This window comes from Balaenoptera acutorostrata, chromosome X, assembly GCF_949987535.1.
Source record: "Balaenoptera acutorostrata chromosome X, mBalAcu1.1, whole genome shotgun sequence".
NCBI lineage: Eukaryota > Metazoa > Chordata > Mammalia > Artiodactyla > Balaenopteridae > Balaenoptera > Balaenoptera acutorostrata.
The window spans coordinates 67,805,724-67,827,120 of NC_080085.1; the positions used below are offsets into that span (position 1 = coordinate 67,805,724).

Below are 21,397 nucleotides of genomic sequence, written 5' to 3' on the forward strand. Positions count from 1 at the left end.
TTATCTTTGATAAAGGAGGCAAGAATATACAGTGGGGAAATGACAGCCTCTTCAATAAGTGGTGCTGGGAAAACTGGACAGGTACATGTAAAAGTATGAAATTAGAACACTCCCTAACACCATACACAAAAATAAACTCAAAATGGATTAAAGACCTAAATTTAAGGCCAGACACTATCAAACTCTTAGAGGAAAACATAGGCAGAACACTCTATGACACAAATCACAGCAAGATCCTTTTTGACCCACCTCCTAGAGAAATGGAAATAAAAACAAAAATAAACAAATGGGACCTAATGAAACTTAAAAGCTTTTCCACAGCAAAGGAAACCATAAACAAGACGAAAAGACAACCCTCAGAATGGGAGAAAATATTTGCAAATGAAGCAACTGACAAAGGTTTAATCTCCAAAATTTACAAGCAGCTCATGCAGCTCAATAAAAAAAAAAAAACAACCCGACCCAGAAATGGGCAGAAGACCTAAAGAGACATTTCTCCAGATAAGATATATAGATTGCCAACAAACACATGAAAGAATGCTCAACCTCATTAATCATTAGAGAAATGCAAATCAAAACTACAGAGAGATATCATCTCACACCGGTCAGAATGGCCATCATCAAAAAATCTACAAACAATAAATACTGGAGAGGGTGTGGAGAAAAAGGAAAGCTCGTGCACTGTTGGTGGGAATGTAATTTGATACAGCCACTATGGAGAACAGTATGGAGGTTCCTTAAAAAACTACAAATAGAACTACCATACGACCCAGCAATCCCACTACTGGGCATATACCCTGAGAAAACCATAATTCAAAAAGAGTCATGTACCAAAATGTTCATTGCAGCTCTATTTACAATAGCCAGGACATGGAAGCAACCTAAGTGTCCATCAACAGATGAATGGATAAAGAAGATGTGGCACATATATACAATGGAATATTACTCAGACATAAAAATAAATGAAATTGAGTTATTTCTAGTGAGGTGCATGGACATAGAGTCTGTCATACAGAATGAAGTAAGTCAGAAAGAGAAAAACAAATACCGTATGCTAACACATATATATGGAATCTAAAGAAAAAAGAGGTTATGAAGAACCTAGGGGCAGGACAGGAATAAAGACACAGGTGTAGAGAATGGACTTGAGGACACGTGGAGGGTTCATAGATCAACTCTTAGATAAATAACTGCCTGCTTCTCTGGTTGATACAAATCCTGGGTTCTGAGTGGACAAATGATGGAACAACTAGTGTCTGTCACATATTAATTCCTCACAGATTCCAAAATCAGGTTTTCCTTCAGTTATACTTTTAGTGTTTCTGAGGGCTTTCTATATTTCAAAATATTTCTTGGTAGTGAAAATTTAGGAGAAGTTCCATCAGGGGGACTGTAGCAACTAGGACTTTTGTTTTATTTTTTCATTAGCCATTTTACCAACACAATGTGATAAACAGTGTTTCTCACAGCATGGAACTTCCTTTAGGATCCTGTTCTTTTACACACTAGGATCTCTTGGCATTGTATTCTCTAACTTGTGTGAATGTCACCTTTAAACTTATTGTAAATTTGGCTGTGGTTTAATAGTTATTCATGAAAGAAAATCCTGCCTCCAATTACTCTTTTATTTCTGTTTTTCTTTTTCACTATTCTCACCTATCTACACTTCCAGACGAACCTTCAGATAATTTTGTCAAGTTCCAAAAGCCATTATTTGGGAATTTTGATTGGAATGGGATTAAACCAATAAATTTAACTGGGAAACAATTTATTTATTTGTAATCCTCTTTCTTCCCTTTCCATTCACTCAACTCTTTTGTATCTCTTAATTATGTTATATGGTTTTCTTCATAATAAATCCATAAATTTCTTGTTCTGTGCTATTTTATGTCCCTTTTGCTATTATGAATAAAATATTTTTCACCTGTTTGTATTACTTTTTTAATTGGTTGTTGGTGATATAAAGAAAAGCCATTGGCATTTGTTTATATTATACAGAATCTTCTTACTGATTTTCAAAGTTTTCAATTAATCCACTAATGTGTTATATGTAAAATCCCATGGGGTAATAAACATAATTTCATCACCTTTTAAAAAGTGATACTTGTTATTTGTTTCACATATTATGCATTGACCTCAATGTCTAAAACAACATTGAATAGCTACAATAACCAGCATCCTTTCTTGAATATCATCTTTAGTCATGATGCTATTTAAGATAAAAATCGGGGGAGGAGAGAAGATGGCGGAAGAGTAAGATGCGGAGATCACCTTCCTTCCCACAGATACAGTAGAAATACATCTACACGTGGAACTGCTCCTACAGAACACCCACTGAACGCTGGCAGAAAACGTCAGACCTCCCAAAAGGCAAGAAACTCCCCCCGTACTTGGGTAGGGCAAAAGAAAAAAGAAATAACAGAGACAAAAGAATAGGGACGGCACCTGCACCAGTGGGAGGGAGCTGTGAAGGAGGAAAGATTTCCACACACTAGGAAGCCCCTTCGAGGGCAGAGACTGCAGGTGGCAGAGGGGGGAAGCTTCGGAGCCATGGAGGAGAGCGCAGCCACAGGGGTGCAGAGGGCAAAACGGAGAGATTCCCGCACGGAGGATCAGTGCCGACCAGCACTCACCAGCCTGAGAGGCTTGTCTGCTCACCCACCGGGGCGGGCGAGGCTGGGAGCTGAGGCTCGGGCTTCAGTCGGATCATAGGGAGAGGACTGGGGTTGGCGGCGTGAACACAGCCTGAAGGGGTTAGTGCACCACAGCTAGCCGGGAAGGAGTCAGGGAAAAAGTCTTCAGCTGCCAAAAAGGCAAGAGACTTTTTCTTCCCTCTTTGTTTCCTGGTGCGCGAGGAGAGGGGATTCAGAGCTCCGCCTAAACAAACTTCACAGACGGACGCAAGCCACGGCTATCAGCGCGGACCCCACAGCAACAGGGGCACAGAGGAAAAAACGGAGAGATTCCCGCACAGAGGCTCGGCGCCGAGCAGCACTCACCAGCCCGAGAGGCTTGTCTGCTCACCCGCCGGGGCGGGCGGGGCTGGGAGCTGAGGCTCAGCTTCGGTCGGATCGCAGGGAGAGGACTGGGGTTGGCGGCGCGTACACAGCCTGAAGGAGTTAGCGCACCACAGCTGGCTGGGAGGGAGACTGGGAAAAAGTCTGCAGCTGCCGAAGAGGCAAGAGACTTTTTCTTGCCCCTTTGTTTCACGGCGCGCAAGGAGAGGGGGTTCAGAGCACCGCCTAAATGAACTCCAGAGACGGGCATGAGCCGCGGCTATCAGCGCGGACCCCAGAGACGGGCGTGAGACGCTGGGGCTGCTGCTGCCGCCTCCAAAAATCCTGTGTGCGAGCACAGGTCACTCTCCACAACGCCCCTCCCGGGAGCCTGTGCAGCTCGCCACTGCCAGGGTCCTGTGATCCAGGGACAACTTCCCCGGGAGAACGCACTGCATGCCTCAGGCTGGTGCAACATCACGCCAGCCTCCGACGCCGCAGGCTCGCCCCGCCTCCTCTGTACCCCTCCCTCTCCAAGACCTGGGTGAGCCAGAGGCCCCGAAGCAGCTGCTCCTTTAACCCCGTCCTGTTTGGGCGGGGAACAGATGCCCTCAGGCGACCTACACGTAGAGGCGGGTCCAAATCCAAAGCTGATCCCCAGGAGCTGTGCGAACAGAGAAGAGAAGGGGAAATCTCTCCCAGCAGCCTCAGAAGCAGAGGATTAAAACTACACAAACAACTTGATGTGCCTGCATCTGTTGAATACCTGAATAGACAACGAATCATCCCAAATTCAGGAGGTGGACTTTGGGAGCAGGATATATTAATTTTTCCCCTTTTCCTTTTTTTGTGAGTGTATATGTATATGCTTCTGGGTGAGATTTTGTCTGTATAGCTTTGCTTTATAATAGCTTTATTTTACTTCACTATATTATAGCCTCTTTCTTTCTTTCTTTCTATTTTTTCTCCCTTTTACTCTGAGCCGTGTGGACGAAAGGCTTTTGGTGCTCCAGCCAGGCATCAAGGCTTTGCCTCTGAGGTGGGAGAGCCAACTTCAGGACACTGGTCCACAAGAGACCTCCCAGCTCCACGTAATACCAAACGGCAAAAATCTCTCAGAGATCTCCATCTCAACATCAAGACCCAGCATCACTCAATGACCAGCAAGCTACAGTGCTGAACACCCTATGCCAAACAACTAGCAAGACAGGAACACAGCCCCATCCATTAGCAGACAGGCTGCCTAAAATCATAATAAGGCCACAGACACCCCAAAATACACCACCAGACGTGGACGTGCCCACCAGAAAGACAAGATCCAGCCTCATCCACCAGAACTCAGGCACTAGTTCCCTCCACCAGGAAGCCTACACAACCCACTGAACCAACCTTAGCCACTGGGGACAGATACCAAAAACAACGGGAACTACGAACCTGCAGCCTGTGAAAAGGAGACCCCAAAACACAGTAAGATAAGCAAAATGAGATGACAGAAAAACACACAGCAGATGAAGGAGCAGGGTCAAAACACACCAGACTTAACAAATGAAGAGGAAATAAGTAGTCTACCTGAAAAAGAATTCAGAATAATGATAGTAAGGATGATCCAAAATCTTGGAAATAGAATAGACAAAATGCAAGAAACATTTAACAAGGACGTAGAAGAACTAAAGAGGAACCAAGCAATGATGAAAAACACAATAAATGAAATTAAAAATACTCTAGATGGGATCAATAGCAGAATAACTGAGGCAGAAGAAAGGATAAGTGACCTGGAAGATAAAATGGTGGAAATAACTACTGCAGAGCAGGATAAAGAAAAAAGAATGAAAAGAACTGAGGACAGTCTCAGAGACCTCTGGGACAACATTAAACACACCAACATTCGAATTATAGGGGTCCCAGAAGAAGAAGAGAAAAAGAAAGGGACTGAGAAAATATTTGAAAAGATTATAGTTGAAAACTCCCCTAATATGGGAAAGGAAATAGTTAATCAAGTCCTGGAAGCACAGAGAGTCCCATACAGGATAAACCCAAGGAGAAACACGCCAAGACACATATTAATCAAACTGTCAAAAATTAATATAAGGAAAACAAATTAAAGACAGCAAGGGAAAAACAACAAATAACACACAAGGGAATCCCCTTAAGGTTAACAGCTGATCTTTCAGCAGAAACTCTGCAAGCCAGAAGGGAGTGGCAGGATATACTTAAAGTGATGAAGGAGAAAAACCTACAACCAAGATTACTCTACCCAGCAAGGATCTCATTCAGATGTGATGGAGAAATTAAAACCTTTACAGACAAGCAAAAGCTGAGAGAGTTCAGCACCACCAAACCAGCTTTACAACAAATGCTAAAGGAACTTCTCTAGGCAAGAAACACAAGAGAAGGAAAACACCTACAATAACAAACCCAAAACGTTTAAGAAAATGGGAATAGGAACATACATATCGATAATTACCTTGAATGTAAATGGATTAAATGCTCCCACCAAAAGACACAGGCTGGCTGAATGGATACAAAAACAAGACCCATATATATGCTGGCTACAAGAGACCCACTTCAGACTTAGAGATACATACAGACTGAAAGTGAGGGGACGGAAAAAGATATTCCATGCAAATGGAAATCAAAAGAAAGCTGGAGTAGCAATTCTCATATCAGACAAAATAGACTTTAAAATAAAGACTATTACAAGAGACAAAGAAGGACACTATATAATGATCAAGGGATCGATCCAAGAGGAAGGTATAACAATTGTAAATATTTATGCACCCAACATAGGAGCACCTCAATACATAAGGCAAATACTAACAGCCATAAAAGGGGAAATTGACAGCAACACAATCATAGTAGGGGACTTTAACACCCCACTTTCACCAATGGACAGATCATCCAAAATGAAAATAAATAAGGAAACACAAGCTTTAAATGATACATTAAACAAGATGGACTTAATTGATATCTATAGGACATTCCACCCAAAAACAACAGAATACACATTTTTCTCAAGTGCTCATGGAACATTCTCCAGGATAGATCATATCTTGGGTCACAAATCAAGCCTTGGTAAATTTAAGAAAATTGAAATTGTATCAAGTATCTTTTCCAACCACAACGCTATGAGACTAGATATCAATTACAGGAAAAGATCTGTAAAAAATACAAACACATGGAGGCTACACAATACATTACTTAATAACGAAGTGATTACTGAAGAAATCAAAGGGGAAATCAAAAAATACCTAGAAACAAATGACAACGGAGACACGACGACCCAAAACCTATGGGACGCAGCAAAAGCAGTGCTAAGAGGGAAGTTTATAGCAATACAAGCCTACATCAAGAAACAGGAAACATCTCGAATAAACAACCTAACCTTGCACCTAAAGCAATTAGAGAAAGAAGAACAAAAAAACCCCAAAGCCAGCAGAAGGAAAGAAATTATAAAGATCAGGTCAGAAATAAATGAAAAAGAAATGAAGGAAACAATAGCAAAAATCAATGAAACTAAAAGCTGGTTCTTTGAGAAGATAAACAAAATTGATAAACCACTAGCCAGACTCATCAAGAAAAAAAGGGAGAAGACCCAGATCAATAGAATTAGAAGTGAAAAAGGAGAAGTAACCACTGACACTGCAGAAATACAAAAGATCATGAGAGATTACTACAAGCAACTCTATGCCAATAAAATGGACAACCTGGAAGAAATGGACAGATTCTTAGAAATGCACAAACTGCCGAGACTGAACCAGGAAGAAATAGAAAATATGAACAGACCAATCACAAGCACTGAAATTGAAACTGTGATTAAAAACCTTCCAACAAACAAAAGCCCAGGACCAGATGGCTTCACAGGCGAATTCTATCAAACATTTAGAGAAGATCTAACACCTATCCTTCTCAAACTCTTCCAAAATATTGCAGAGGGAGGAACACTCCCAAACTCATTCTACGAGGCCACCATCACCCTGATACCAAAACCAGACAAAGATGTCACAAAGAAAGAAAACTACAGGCCAATATCACTGATGAACATAGATGCAAAAATCCTGAACAAAATACTAGCAAACAGAATCCAACAGCACATTAAAAGGATCATACACCATGATCAAGTGGGGTTTATCCCAGGAATGCAAGGATTCTTCAACATACGCAAATCAATCAATGTGATACACCATATTAACAAATTGAAGGAGAAAAACCATATGATCATCTCAGTAGATGCAGAGAAAGCTTTCGACAAAATTCAACACCCATTTATGATAAAAGTCCTGCAGAAAGTAGGTATACAGGGAACTTTCCTCAACATAATAAAGGCCATATATGACAAACCCACAGCCAACATTGTCCTCAATGGTGAAAAACTGAAACCATTTCCACTAAGATCAGGAAGAAGACAAGGTTGCCCACTCTCACCACTATTATTCAACATAGTTTTGGAAGTGTTAGCCACAGCAATCAGAGAAGACAAAGAAATAAAAGGAATCCAAATCGGAAAAGAAGAAGTAAAGCTGTCACTATTTGCAGATGACATGATACTATACATAGAGAATCCTAAAGATGCTACCAGAAAACTCCTAGAGCTAATCAATGAATTTGGTAAAGTAGCAGGATACAAAATTAATGCACAGAAATCTCTTGCATTTCTATACAGTAATGATGAAAAATCTGAAAATGAAATTAAGAAAACACTCCCGTTTACCATTGCAACAAAATGAATAAAATATCTAGGAATAAACCTACCTAAGGAGACAAAAGACCTGTATGCAGAAAATTATAAGACACTGATGAAAGAAATTAAAGATGATACAAATAGATGGAGAGATATACCATGTTCCTGGATTGAAAGAATCAACATTGTGAAAATGACTCTACTACCCAAAGCAATCTACAGATTCAATGCAATCCCTATCAAACTACCACTGGCATTTTTCACAGAACTAGAACAAAAAATTTCACAATTTGTATGGAAACACAAAAGACCCCGAAGAGCCAAAGCAATCTTGAGAACGAAAAATGGAGCTGGGAGAATCAGGCTCCCTGACTTCAGACTATATTACAAAGCTTCAGAAATCAAGACAGTTTGGTACTGGCACAAAAACAGACATATAGATCAATGGAACAGGATAGAAAGCCCAGAGATAAACCCACACACATATGGTCACCTTATCTTTGATAAAGGAGGCAAGCATATACAGTGGAGAAAAGACAGCCTCTTCAATAAGTGGTGCTGGGAAAATTGGACAGGTACATGTAAAAGTATGAAATTAGAACACTCCCTGACACCATGCACAAAAATAAACTCAAAATGGATTAAAGACCTAAGTGTAAGGGCAGACACTATCAAACTCTTAGAGGAAAACATAGGCAGAACACTCTATGACATACATCACAGCAAGATTCTTTTTGACCCAGCTCCCAGAGAAATGGAAGTAAGAACACAAATAAACAAATGGGACCTAATGAAACTTAAAAGCTTTTGCACAGCAAAGGAAACCATAAACAAGACCAAAAGACAACCCTCAGAATGGGAGAAAATATTTGCAAATGAAGCAACTGACAAAGGATTAATCTCCAAGATTTACAAGCAGCTCATGCAGCTCAATAACAAAAAAACGAACAACCCAATCCAAAAATGGGCAGAAGACCTAAATAGACATTTCTCCAAAGAAGATCTACAGATGGCCTACAGACACATGAAAGAATGCTGAACATCATTAATCATTAGAGAAATGCAAATCAAAACTACAATGAGGTATCATCTCACACCGGTCAGAATGGCCATCATCAAAAAATCTAGAAACAATAAATGCTGGAGAGGGTGTGGAGGAAAGGGAACACTCTTGCACTGTTGGTGGGAATGTAAATTGATACAGCCACTGTGGAGAACAGTATGGAGGTTCCTTAAAAAACTAAAAATAGAACTACCATACGACCCAGCAATCCCACTACTGGGCATATACCCTGAGAAAACCATAGGTCAAAAAGAGTCATGTACCAAAATGTTCATTGCAGCTCTATTTACAATAGCCAGGACATGGAAGCAACCTAAATGTCCATCGACAGATGAATGGATAAAGAAGATGTGGCACATATATACAATGGAATATTACTCAGCCATAAAAAGAAATGAAATGGAGGTATTTGTAATGAGGTGGATGGAGTTAGAGTCTTTCATACAGAGTGAAGTAAGTCAGAAAGAGAAAAACAAATACAGTATGCTAACACATATATACAGAATCTAAGGGAAAAAAAAAAAAGGCCATGAAAAACCTAGTGGCAAGACAGGAATAAAGACACAGACCTACTAGAGAATGGACTTGAGGATATGGGGAGGGGGTGGGGTGTGATGTGACAGGGTAAGAGAGTGTCATGGACATATATACACTACCAAATGTAAAATAGATAACTAGTGGGAAGCAGCCGCATAGCACAGGGAGATCAGCTCGGTGCTTTGTGACCACCTAGAGGGGTGGGATGGGGAAGGTGGGAGGGAGGGAGATGCAAGAGGGAAGAGAAATGGGAACATATTGTATATGTATAACTGATTCACTTTGTTATAAAGCAGAAGCTAACACACCATTGTAAGGCAATTATACTTCAATAAAGATGTTTTAAAAAAAAAAAGATAAACATGTAAAAACCATATCTCCCTTTTCCTAATTTTTATACTTTTATACAAGGAGTGGGTGTATAATTTTATCGAATTCCTTCTGAATATTCTCATTCTCTACTAGGAACCAGTTCTTGTATTTTTCAGCTACTGTTATTATTTTCTAATTATTGTATATTTTTTTCCATTTTAAAGGTTTGTGTTATTGCTTTATTTCTATATTCTTGAAAAATATTTAGTTAATGTATTTTTTTTTAAATAGAGTATTTAAGGCTATGGATTTGACTGGGTACAGTTTTAGCTACCAAAATTAATCAACAATCACTACCAGCAGGTGATCAGTGATATCAAGAACAATTTTTAACCTAACACAAGAGAAAGTGTCTAAAGTACTGGCACCCTTTGTATGGAGTTTATACTCTTAGAGTAGAGATCACAGTATGTGAAGTTATTAAGAGTCATCAACATCTTATCCAAGGTTAGTTCTTAGTGACCTATTGTAGCTGTATATGACTGTTTAAATTTTTATGAAAAAGGAAGCACATTAAAGGTTTGAAATTGCTGTGGTCCTGAAGGCTTTTAACAAATAGTTGAATTTACATGTAATCTAATTATGGGGTCTTTATAAAAGAGTAATTGATATAATATCAAAAGAGGGGTAAAATATGAGGTTATAAAATATAAATGTGTAGAGATGGGAGTAAAGGCAAAGCTAGGCTCATAATTGTAGATTTATTGCAGGTACACCAAAGCTAAATAAGTAATGTAAATTGTTCATATGAAGTATCCCTCAAATGAAAACCAGTGGTTGAATATGGTAAAATTTATTATATTGTTGTAGAACTCATACAACCTAAATTCCTTATAGCATTCAGCACTTACACAGCTTTGTGGAATTCACAATACAGTTTTCAGTGAGAAAGAATCACTGCATTAGTGAAAATGACTTCTTTATGAAAGTTTTTTACATATAAATTAGACCTATTACAGAGCACCTGACAGAAATGCAAAGATGTAATTTCTAAATTCAGGAAAGTTGCACAAAATGGAAAACAAAATGAAACTTAACAATGTTAAGCAATTTGACATGTTTTACACAAAAAAGTCAAAAACAATTTTAAATATTTTAAATTTAGAACATGTTCTACCATATGATTAAAGAGCTTACTTAAACACACACACACACACACACACACACACACACACGATGGAATTCATTGTCAGGGTGTTAGCTGACACATTCATGCTGCTTTCAGAAATCTAAACCCTATAAATTCAAAAGAAAGACATTAGAATTATTTCATTTCAGTTTCAAACAACAAGCAATGCCAATTAAATTAAAAATTGACAAGAGCTTGCAGTTGTTAGTAGGCTTTTTTTTTTCTTTTTTTTCTTTTTAATATAAGCCATAGAGTAAATGCATGAGTAAATATCTTGAGTATCCCACACACTTTAATGTTGAAGTCATATTATAAATCTCCGACTTCCTGTTACTAAGTGTACTCATTTTCTGTTGCCTCTTACTCTTGACAGATCTTGGTCTCAACAATAAATTCGTTGGGGAAGTGTCTAATCTTCCAGCATTTATCAATGGCACGTTTGTTGAAACCTGTGAGGAAATGCACAATAAAAGTGGCTTTTTCATTTTTGTGTAAATAAAAATATATCTAGATTTGCTCTCTACTTTTCCCATACTCCACCCCTACTCTCCTTCACTGTCTCAACAACACAGGGTGAAGGAAGAAATAAATTGCCTACCCAGCAAGAGGTCTCTTCTGCGAAGGCGGAAGGACTTGCGGTTGTTGCAAAGTTGATAAATAAATATACCAAGGTTACTAACATCACGAATCTCCTCCACAGCAACCAGGTCTTCACGAACCACGTAGGTGTGAGGCAGGTATTTGCCACTCTAAAAAATTTATTTTAAAAGATTGAAAGAGAAATTCTTAAAAACGCTATTTAATTTCTCACCTATAGCAGATATCCTTTTTAAATAGACTTTATTTTTAGAGCAGTTTTACGTTCACAGAATATTTTTTATTTGAAAATTATTTTAGTGAAATGGAATGTTTTGGCTCAAATAATTAATTTTTAAAATGAGGAAGCAATTATTTGTAATTGCTTATATAAAAAGTTGACATCCAAAATACATACTGCCAGTTTGCCAAAGAGCTCCACTAGATTCTTTGGAGGCATAACAATGGAGGTATTGAGGGGCATCAGATAGCAGCTCCCCAGCAGCAAATCCAGGTAAGCAGTCATGCCCTGTTGGGGAGGGGGGAAATGTTAGGTATGATACAGAGAGTATCAATGTTGCAGATTTTCCAATGACCATTAGAACAAGTAGTTACAACCTTTCAAAATCAACTAATGTGTACTCAATAGCAAAAGAATGAAAAAGGCTTTGCTGCAAAAAGTTGTATATTTATGAACAGATTTAATACCAATAAACTTACGAAAAAAAAGAAAATTCAGAAATACCTATAAGAATGAGAAACCCACCTTTTCAAAGTCGTGAATAATTGCTGCAGGGTCACTATCAGAGAAACTGGGGACAGGCACATCAATAATTGCGATGTTGTCATCCTCACGAATGTCAGCTTCTTCCGTCACAGGCAGGAAGTAGGGCTCTCCTCCTTGGAGGGAATTTGCAGGGTCCTCAGAATCAAAGAAGCACATCTCTCCACGGTAGATGGTACTCTAAAAGACAAAAAGGGAGAATCAAAACTTTCTAACACTCACTACCATGACATTTGAATCATTTCTCAAACTCATATCAGTTCGTTGTCCTGTTTATCAAGCTGAGGATTATTGATTACAATTATCACCATGAAGACAAATCAATTTTATACCAAAAGTTAATTTGAAAACTTTCCCTAAATCTTCATTTATCTGGGGACCATCGCAGAATTATTTGTTTTCGCTAAATGTATAGCAATTAGTAATCCAAAAATAATAACTTTCATTAATATTACCTTGGGCATGAAGTACTTGTAAATGCAGGCTCCACCAACAATAAGTCCTGCCAAGATGAATGAAAGGCCTAAGAGAGTAAGCATACATCTCCCAGAGGAGCCCTCTTTTTCCTTGGCGGCAACTCGGAGTTCCTATTTATTAAAAAGCAAGATCAAAAACAAAAAAAACAGATTGTGCTTTTAGACACATAGTTGCTTTTGTGTACAGCTTATCTCCCTTGAAACCCAAGATGTTTTAAAAAGATGTTAATTCACCCTAGCCTAAAATAATTTCAAGACACTTTCTGATGTTTAATAGATGTGAAAATCTCCAATTTATAATAACCTTTTTCTGGCATTTCCAAATCCAAATATAGATATAAAGTTATTTCAAAGTATACACTTCTAAAATCAGCTGAAAATAACCATTCATTTATGCAATAAGTTATCCTCTTTAAATAAATGGAAGCCATTACTTTTTGGACTTGTACAGTGATATAATCACTAACTTTCTGGAATGCAACCGTTTCTTTAGTATTTTTTGTACATCAACTTGTTTGCCAAATTAGAGGTGAATTAATACCCTTTGGTTTATTAACTGATTTTCAAAAAGCTGTTTTTTGAAAATTAACTTTTATAGGAAGGATTTCTATAAAGTAGGTATATACCATTTCCCCCTATTTTAGAAATTAAAATATTGAAGATGAGATCTATTTCATAATATTCTTAATTTTAATGAGAAATTAGGCTTCCTAATATCACCCAATATTCTATGGATGTGTATTGCTTGAATGAAATAACGTTTTTTAAGTTCTGGGCAAAACACTAGATTTAAAGTACAGTCATAGCTAGGCACAAAGCTTTGAGTGTAACAGTGACTGTAAAATTCTGTTAAATCCATAATTTGTTTAGTAATTGGAACAAGGGACTCCAAAGCAAACAAGTAATCCAGTAACTCTGTACTCTTCTCAGGGCAGTGGACCAAGGGGCCCTCCAATCTCATTCTTTTATGTCACAACATGCCCTAAGCAGCAGTATTACTGAAGGGTATAATGAATGAAGTCAGCAAGTCTATTCTCTGATAATCAGAGGGTAAATCATTCAGACTGGTACGTAAATAGAATTGTTTTAAGTCTTTCAGGCCATTAGCTGTTTTCCATAACTACTTAGTGCTAATTAAACTTTAATTAATTTGGTGAAAGCAAATACATAGATTCTAAGGAGAGGCAATCATTTCACAAATGGCTTCAAAAAATGATTTCTCTTTAAAATTCAAAGAAATTTGGTATTCACATTTTCTTAGCTACGTTTACTTAAGTTCAAACCCTCCATTAATACTCTATAAGCCTTGAAGGTTTTCCTTGTCCCAATAATTTCCAGAAATTTAAAATAATTTTTATTTAAAAAATAACCTAAGATTAACACTACAAAGGCTATAAATTATGATTGTGAATCCCTGTAATCTAGAGCTAAGGGCTTAGAAATTATACTTTGGATGATTAAATTGAGGCCCAGAAAAATGAAGTGACTTTCCTAAAAGTCACAAAAATGACTTAGTTCGAAATTCTCAAAGGAATTAATTTATTTTTTCTTGTCATTGAGATACGAGAAGAGCAATCTGCACTGCAATTTCATTTTTCCTTCCAATATTTCAGGGATTTTATTATTAAGCAAGATCTAAGTATTAGAGTGTCAATTTCCCACCATAGTAGGCAAGATATGGAAAAAATCTAAGTGCCCATGGATGGATGATGGACTAGGAATAAGGATTTTTTTTTTCATTTAAATTTGCCAAACTTCAGTGTGGTAGGGGCTGTCACTTACCACAGCTCATTTCCCTCTGAACTGTATTTTAAAGTCATTGTACACAACCTCCGACATACTATTTTGTTGTGTTCAATTTCTGATGAGCTGATCAATACATGACAATACAATGTGCCAAGTACTATTAAATCAGTGTCTTATGGTGGCCAGGTCAGGATCCTGTTGTATGCTTATTTTTGTTTATTCCTCATAACACCTCAGGCCTGGTAGAAGTATTGCTTGCATATTAACTGAATTCAACAAGTCATGGAGTTTGTGGTGATGAGGGGAAAAAAAGGATTATTGTGTGGCTATATTTAACTACTGGCATCTAATTAGACCTCCCCCCCAAAATCTGGCCACATTTCCCTTACAAAGTAAGTAGGACAATTACATATTTGAACTTCTATCATTTAATCAAAACCTCAAAAATGCAAGGGGGTGTTTTTGAGTTCTGAAATGTGTAATATACAACAGCTAGTTTGATTGCTGGGTTAACTATTGAAAGTTTCCATGATAAAAATTCTGCAAAAGCTCATTAGCTTTTCAAATTGTGGGTATAGTCAGTTTTACTACATGGATTCTCATTTCACTCAGAGATCTTTTCAAATCTCCACTCTGAACACAAAAGTTTAAACTTTATAGAGAGAACAAGACAAGTTAGGGCAGATTTGCAAGCTCCAACAATGCACAGATTTTGTATAACAAGAAAAAAAAAATACGATTGTGCCTTTTAACATTGAAATTTTACTGAGGAAAATGAGGAGTAGTTTACAAACACTGAAAACGTGTTAGATGTTTAAAGGAGATAGAAATTGGACTAAATGAACAATGGCTAACATTTTTGGGGGGAAAATTCCCCCAACTCCTGTCAGTGCTAGAAGATTAAATTACAAGGTCGGACTTGCTTCAGATCTTTCTGTGGGGGAGGGTGGGCAGAGGGGATATCACTCAAAAAGGAAGTACTGTACTAAAAAGAAAAACAAAAGAGAAAAACAAAAACCCTCAAAATTTCTTTTACGGAAGAAGAGTGTTTTCTTTAGGAAATGCCACTCTGAAAACATACAAGGCTCTTGCAACTGCAGTAAGAGGGCACAGTGAACATCTCAAAATCTAATTAAGACCAACTTCAGTTTTGACAGCTCCTTTACCGAATGCTTAACACCGCCTGTGACCAGGGAGAAAGTGAAAATATACACGGGCGGGCACAGACACACACTTGCCCCAACACATACCGCATCGAGTCAAAGTTGCCCTTTGCCCCCCGCTCCATCTCCACAAACACTCAGGGATCCTAGAAAGCCTTAAGATTCATAGAACTTCATACACGTCGAAAGGAAAGAAAGAAGAGTTAAATCTCGTGTCCTTGCTCACCCTGCTTGTCCGCTCCGCCCCTGTGGAAGATGTGTGTGCCCCTGGAGCTGACCGGGTGACGTGCCTCTCTTTGATCTCTAGCTACCCACATGTTTCCCAGGAGAAGGTGACATCTGGTCCCAAGAGTTCTCCTCAAACTCCCTCGAACATCCCTCCGCGATGTACAACGTGAGCTGGGACCCACGGAACGTGGCGCGACGCACGGAGATGCTAAGGGACGTGGGGAGCCGCAAGCGGAAGGTGGTGCGAATGGACAGAATCGGGGTGACCGGGCAAACCCAACAGACAGCGCAGAGAGCACCGCCGGAAACACAGGAACTCCGCAGCAGCTTTCATTTTGTCCTTTCCCACCTTTCCCCTTCCTTCCCCCCAAACCACCCCCACCCCACCTTCCCGACCCTAGCAGGCAGTAAGGGGTGGAATGGGAATTGCTACCTTGCCGGTCAGGATCTGAGCTCGGACCGTACGGCTTACTAGGGCCTCCACGTCTTGCTGCGCCTCCTCTTTTTGCACCGCTGTGGGTGTGTTGAAGGCGATTTTCACCATGGTGAATCTTCGGGCTGCGCGGTAAGGCGCTGCTCGAATCAGTGTCCTGGGCTGCAGGTTGGAAGAGGAGAAGATCGCGCTAGCCCTAGCTGCACCTTCTTTCTCCTCGTCTGCTTTTACACTACTGCAAGCCCAGGTCTGGGTATACTTATGACGCAGTCCCAAGCTGGGTGGGAGACCGTGGGCGGGCCCAAGCAGGGGCCGAGGGAGGAGCGGGAGGGGGTCCAAGTGCTGGAATGGGGGTGGGAGTTGCCAGTGGGAGGAGAGAAACTGGGTGGAGCCAGTGGACTGGGACTGAAAACTCCTCACCTGCACTCCAGGCGTGCTCCCACCTCGCTCTCTGCTCCCTCAGATAAGAGCAAGACAGGAAGGAAGCCTGCTGTGTCGTGTCTTTCTGCCTCTGTTCAGGCCACAATAGCCCTTGTCCCTGATTCTATTTTCCCAAACTTGGACCTGGCCTCCCGCGGGGCAGGGAACTGTAACTTGGCACCAGTTCAAGCTTCCTCCTCTCTGCACCCACCCAGGACCCGAAAGCACAGTTCCAGGACTTTTCTGTACCTTTACAATAATACCTTCCTTTTAAAAAACACTCAGAAGCACATTTAGAGTTACTTGGTTCGTTCTCTCAACATATTTTTTCATTCCTTGACATCTGTTTGTTTTGTAATTTTAATTTCCTATCCCAGAACAATGTTAAATCAGAAATACAGGACACCTGCCTCCTCAAAGCCCATTTTGCAGGTAGGACACGAGACAGAGGAGTATGGAAAGCTCATAGAAAATCTCTGAAATATTTCAGATCTTTCACTCTCTCAGGCCAGAGAATCCAGACCAAGGTCTCAGCCCAGAACTTGTTTCTTTTCAGCCACCAGCTGTGAAATCCACAGCGAGAAAAGCAGGGATGTGTGTGTACCTATGTGTTTAGGGAGGTGGAAGTGTGGTTGGAGATAGAAAATTTAGCCAGATGCTAACCCAGCTCTAGTGAAAAAAAAAAACAACAAAAAACCAATAATCTCAAAGGGGCTGAGTTAGAAACCATTTTTGGAACATTTACATGAGCAGCCAGTGTAATCATACCGTTTCTTAAAAGTCAGTTCTCCCTGGTTGGTGACAATGATAGAGTACCTTTCCATAAGAAATTCATGCTGTGGAGGTTGGTGACTAGGGGTAGTAGTGGTAAAGAGTTTATAAATAGTCCTGCTGCCAAAGACAGTAGAGGGGTCTGTTTTGTGAAGATAATAACACTTACCCCAAAAAATCCAGCTTGTGCTAGAGAATCCCCCGTCTACTCATATACTTATTAAAATGACTTGAATATGTTGAGAGTCACCACCCCTCTGTCCTAGAAATTCCAGGTTGTAGTTTTTCCCACTGAGGTTTCCTTGGCTCTGAAGTGCATAGCTTGTCTCCACTGCGGCAACTTTGTGAAAACGGCCTTCATTTTCTTGGATAAGCTGCAGATGGGAAGGTAGATGGAGGGGAACAGTGGGGAGCCTGTGCCTTATACAGGGCCAGATGTATGAGTTTGCTTAGAAACGTTGGCGTTTTATGTTCTTTTACTTACTTTTTGCTCAAGTGTAGCCATTATAATTTAACATTTATGAGGCAACCTTTAGTGTAGGCTGAGGAAATCTCAACTTCCTAAGATGTTTCTCTTTACAGTTACTTTCGGTTTGCCATCACCTTTGTGACAACTCAGCCTAGAGTCTGTGCTAGTCTGGCCCTGTGATCCATAACACACAGATAGTTGAACCCGTGGTTGCTCTGACACATCTACCTACCAAGTGCAACGTGCTGGATGGAATAATAATGTATTATTTTAGTGTATCTTTCCTGAAATGTGGTCACACAGAAGGGGCAAAGATTATTTCTATTTTTCAAATGAATAGACCCAAACTCTCATAACAACCAATGGAGTATATGATTAATTGCTAGGTTTGTGACATTGAGCAAGTCACTTCATCTCCTTGGGCCTCACTTTCTCCTCAGTAGAATGGTAAAATATTTTCATCCTGCTGCTGTGAGGATCATTTAGGATAATGCAGGAGGAAACACATTTTAAATTATGAAAAGGATAGAATAGTGAAGTGGTTGGTTATGCTACAATTCTTATTTTAGTATGTAACATAGCCAGGTTTCAAGGTTATAAAGATGATCTATTTTTTTTATCCTTCAACTATTCTTTAACTTCTAGAGCTGCTTAAGACCCCACAGTCTGAATATAGATCATCTTGGAAAAGGTCAGACTTCTATGAATAGTCACATAAATTAGCATTTAACTTCTCTGTTGAATTTTTAAAACTTTGGCCATCTTCTGTTTCTTAATGCCATGCTGTATTTTAGGAATGTCACCCATACATCTCTAAGGGCTTTTGCTGCTGTTGGACATATGTGCTGTAGGCGTGGTCTCAAGTTAGCAGATATTGCTGTTATCCTTTCAATATAAATACGTAATGCTTGTGTTAGAATCATAGAATAGCAATAGCACCCATTGTTAGTGCCCATTTATGAAAGGTAAATACTTCCTGCATGTTTTTTTTAAATTTCAAAATGTAACCTGCTACTTGCTCATTGGGCTGCAACCAGTATAGTGAACATATTTCCATCTAATAAAAAATGGTTCTCATTGATTAATCTTTTTCTTGTACTTGCTCCTTCCCAGCAATAACTTCTTGTTTCTCAGAATCAATTTCTCTCACTTTCTTGTCTTTGGAACTGTGGGCATCTTGCTGCCATACCAATTCCAGCTAAAGTTTTTGTTGTTGTTGTTCTTCTCTATTTTTTAATTGAAGTATAGTTGATTTACAATGTTGTGTTAATTTATGCTGTACTTCAAAGTGACTCATTTATACACATATATACATTATTTTTTAATATTCTTTTCCATTATGGTTTATCCCAGGAGGTTAGATATAGTTCCCTGTGCTGTACAGTGGGACCTTGTTGTTTATCTATTCTAAATGTAATAGCTTGCATCTACTAACCCTAAACTCTCAGTCCATCCCTCTCCCTCCCTCCTCCCCAAATGTCAATGGGCTGAATGCCCCAATCAAAAGACATAGAGAGGCAGACTGGATAAAAAAAACAAGAGCTTACAATATGCTGCCTACAAGAGACCCACCTTAGGGCAAAGGACACACATAGATTGGAAAGTGAGGGGACGGAAAAAGATATTTCATGCAAACAGAAAAGAGAAGAAAGTGAGAGTGGCAATACTCATATCAGGCAAAGTAGACTTTAAAACAAAAGCCATAAAGAAAGATAAAGAAGGTCACTATATAATGGGAAAAGGATCAATATAAGAAGAGGATTTTACACTCATCAATATATATGCACCTAATATAGGAGTACCCAAATACATAAAACAAATACTACCAGCTAATGTTGCTAATCTTGTCAGAATCCACACCATTTAAGTCTATAAATGAATTCCTTATTCTCACATGCCAAATGATGACTAAGTTATCACAACTTGAGCTAAATGGAATATGGCAAACAATTGAATGCCAAGCAACGTTGTCAACTCTCTTTGAATGACCCAAAATTCAACCACACAAAAATAAGGCTACTAGTGGCATCTGTGATACCATTTAATTTGTTAACTCATTTATTTGTTCATCTAATATTTACCAAGGGTATACTGCCTTCTGTAATCAGCCATGGGAATACAGTGGTGACTAAGCAGATACAACTTTGCCCTTGTAAGTTATGTCACCACTGCACACATGACAATACCATTTATTATGAGCTCTCCAGTTTTTGTAGCGGGAATGTTGGTCCCATGCTGTGGAGTGGGATATAGCAATTCTACAGTCCAGCAGAGCACTTCCATCCACAGCTAGTGCTACCAAGAAAGCTTAAATTCCAAGCTCTACTGCAATGGCTTCACACCCGGCATTCTATTTAGGAAAATTAATATGACAACAAGATGTATTGGGATACGAGTTAGGAGGCACTCCCATAGTCTATGTGAGAGGAGGTAGAATACATTGATGACTGCAATATTGAAAATAAAGGGACAACTTCCATAGATGTTTAGGAGCCATAGTTTACAAAGTCTGGTGCTGGAATAAATCATATGAGGGAGAAAAAATAATTCTGTTCTGGATGATTGGGAATCCAAGATTTGGAAAATGGTGGTGCCATTGGTAACAATACCAAACATTTGTGGAATGCATCAAATGCTAGATTTCTGTACTAAGCACATTAAATTGATTATGTTATTTAATCTTTACCACAGTACTGTGAAATACTATTACATTCCCCACTTCATTGATGAAGAAACTGAATTTCCAGAAGTTAGATGACTTGCCCAAGGTCAAATTCTAACTCGGGTGGTCTGATTCCAGTGTTTATACTCAACCTTATATTGTCCCGCTGCCACTAAAATAAATGAGAAAATCAACAAGGGAGCTGGCTTGAAAGCAGAGAAAATAATTAGCATATTCTCTATGGAAATGAAGCATGAATCCCCTGCCCATACTGCAAGCAGAGATTCCTACCTAAGATTTTGTTCAGGACTAAAAACATTTGAAACCCTTGTGCAACTTTGCTGGCCATGGGTACATGGCTATACTCTACTCATTTTAAAGCTTATTTCTCCTGAGTTGTGCAGTTGCTTTTGTCAGCAGAGAAACAACTACAGGGGAAGCTGGTCAGCCATCTGCTTCTGTATATAATTCCAGGAGTTTGGTTTAAATCTTTAAAGAGCCGGACAATTTCTAGGTCCACAGTTTCCCTGCAAGCTCAGCTTGGGGAGCATAGCTAGAGCTCCACACCAAAAGTAACATAGACACTCACTTTCTGGAGTAGACTCTTGTTTCTTGCCTCCATTTAAGGTTGCTTTGTAGGCTAGTAAGTTATGATAATGGGAAAATGCAATGTTTTCTTACATATAAGAAATAAATTTCATCATCTTTTCACAATGATTTAGTCATATCTTTGGGGTTAAGAGGAAATTGTGGTCCACCCTCATTTATAAAAGCCACTTTTCTTCTCATTTAAGGCAACTGAAAAATCTAGTGAAAATAATTGCATTTTCAATGCACCTTCTCTAAATTGTGTAAAAATTCTTATCTCATTGCAGACTACCCGGGAAATTTTTA

The 21,397-nt window shown here is 39.1% G+C and overlaps 1 protein-coding gene across 2 annotated transcripts; it reads right to left on the minus strand.

The window, feature by feature from the left end:
• Nucleotides 1–10,423: 10,423 nt before the first annotated feature.
• On the minus strand, nucleotides 10,424–16,437 carry ITM2A (integral membrane protein 2A). Of its 2 annotated transcripts, XM_007186005.3 has the most exons (6): nucleotides 16,182–16,433; nucleotides 12,591–12,722; nucleotides 12,118–12,315; nucleotides 11,770–11,880; nucleotides 11,374–11,524; nucleotides 10,424–11,224 (listed from the first exon to the last, which is right to left on the minus strand). In XM_007186005.3, the coding sequence occupies exons 1-6, from the start codon at nucleotides 16,290–16,292 to the stop codon at nucleotides 11,136–11,138; spliced, it is 792 nt and encodes a 263-aa protein (XP_007186067.2). In that variant the 5' UTR covers nucleotides 16,293–16,433; the 3' UTR covers nucleotides 10,424–11,135. The 2 variants fall into 2 exon arrangements, with proteins under 2 accessions (XP_007186067.2, XP_057393500.1); XM_057537517.1 differs by lacking the exon at nucleotides 11,770–11,880 and having other exon boundaries at nucleotides 16,182–16,437.
• Nucleotides 16,438–21,397: the final 4,960 nt, after the last annotated feature.

What these genes read in the sequence shown, in the direction of transcription:
- ITM2A (XM_007186005.3), bottom strand. Translation starts at nt 16,292, where the DNA reads ATGGTGAAAATCGCCTTCAACACACCCACAGCGGTGCAAAAAGAGGAG. An exon ending in CTCAGATCCTGACCGGCAAG is followed by an intron (nt 12,723 to 16,181) that starts GTAGCAATTCCC and finishes TTTAATAAATAG; the next exon opens with GAACTCCGAGTTGCCGCCAA. An exon ending in ACAAGTACTTCATGCCCAAG is followed by an intron (nt 12,316 to 12,590) that starts GTAATATTAATG and finishes TTTGTCTTTTAG; the next exon opens with AGTACCATCTACCGTGGAGA.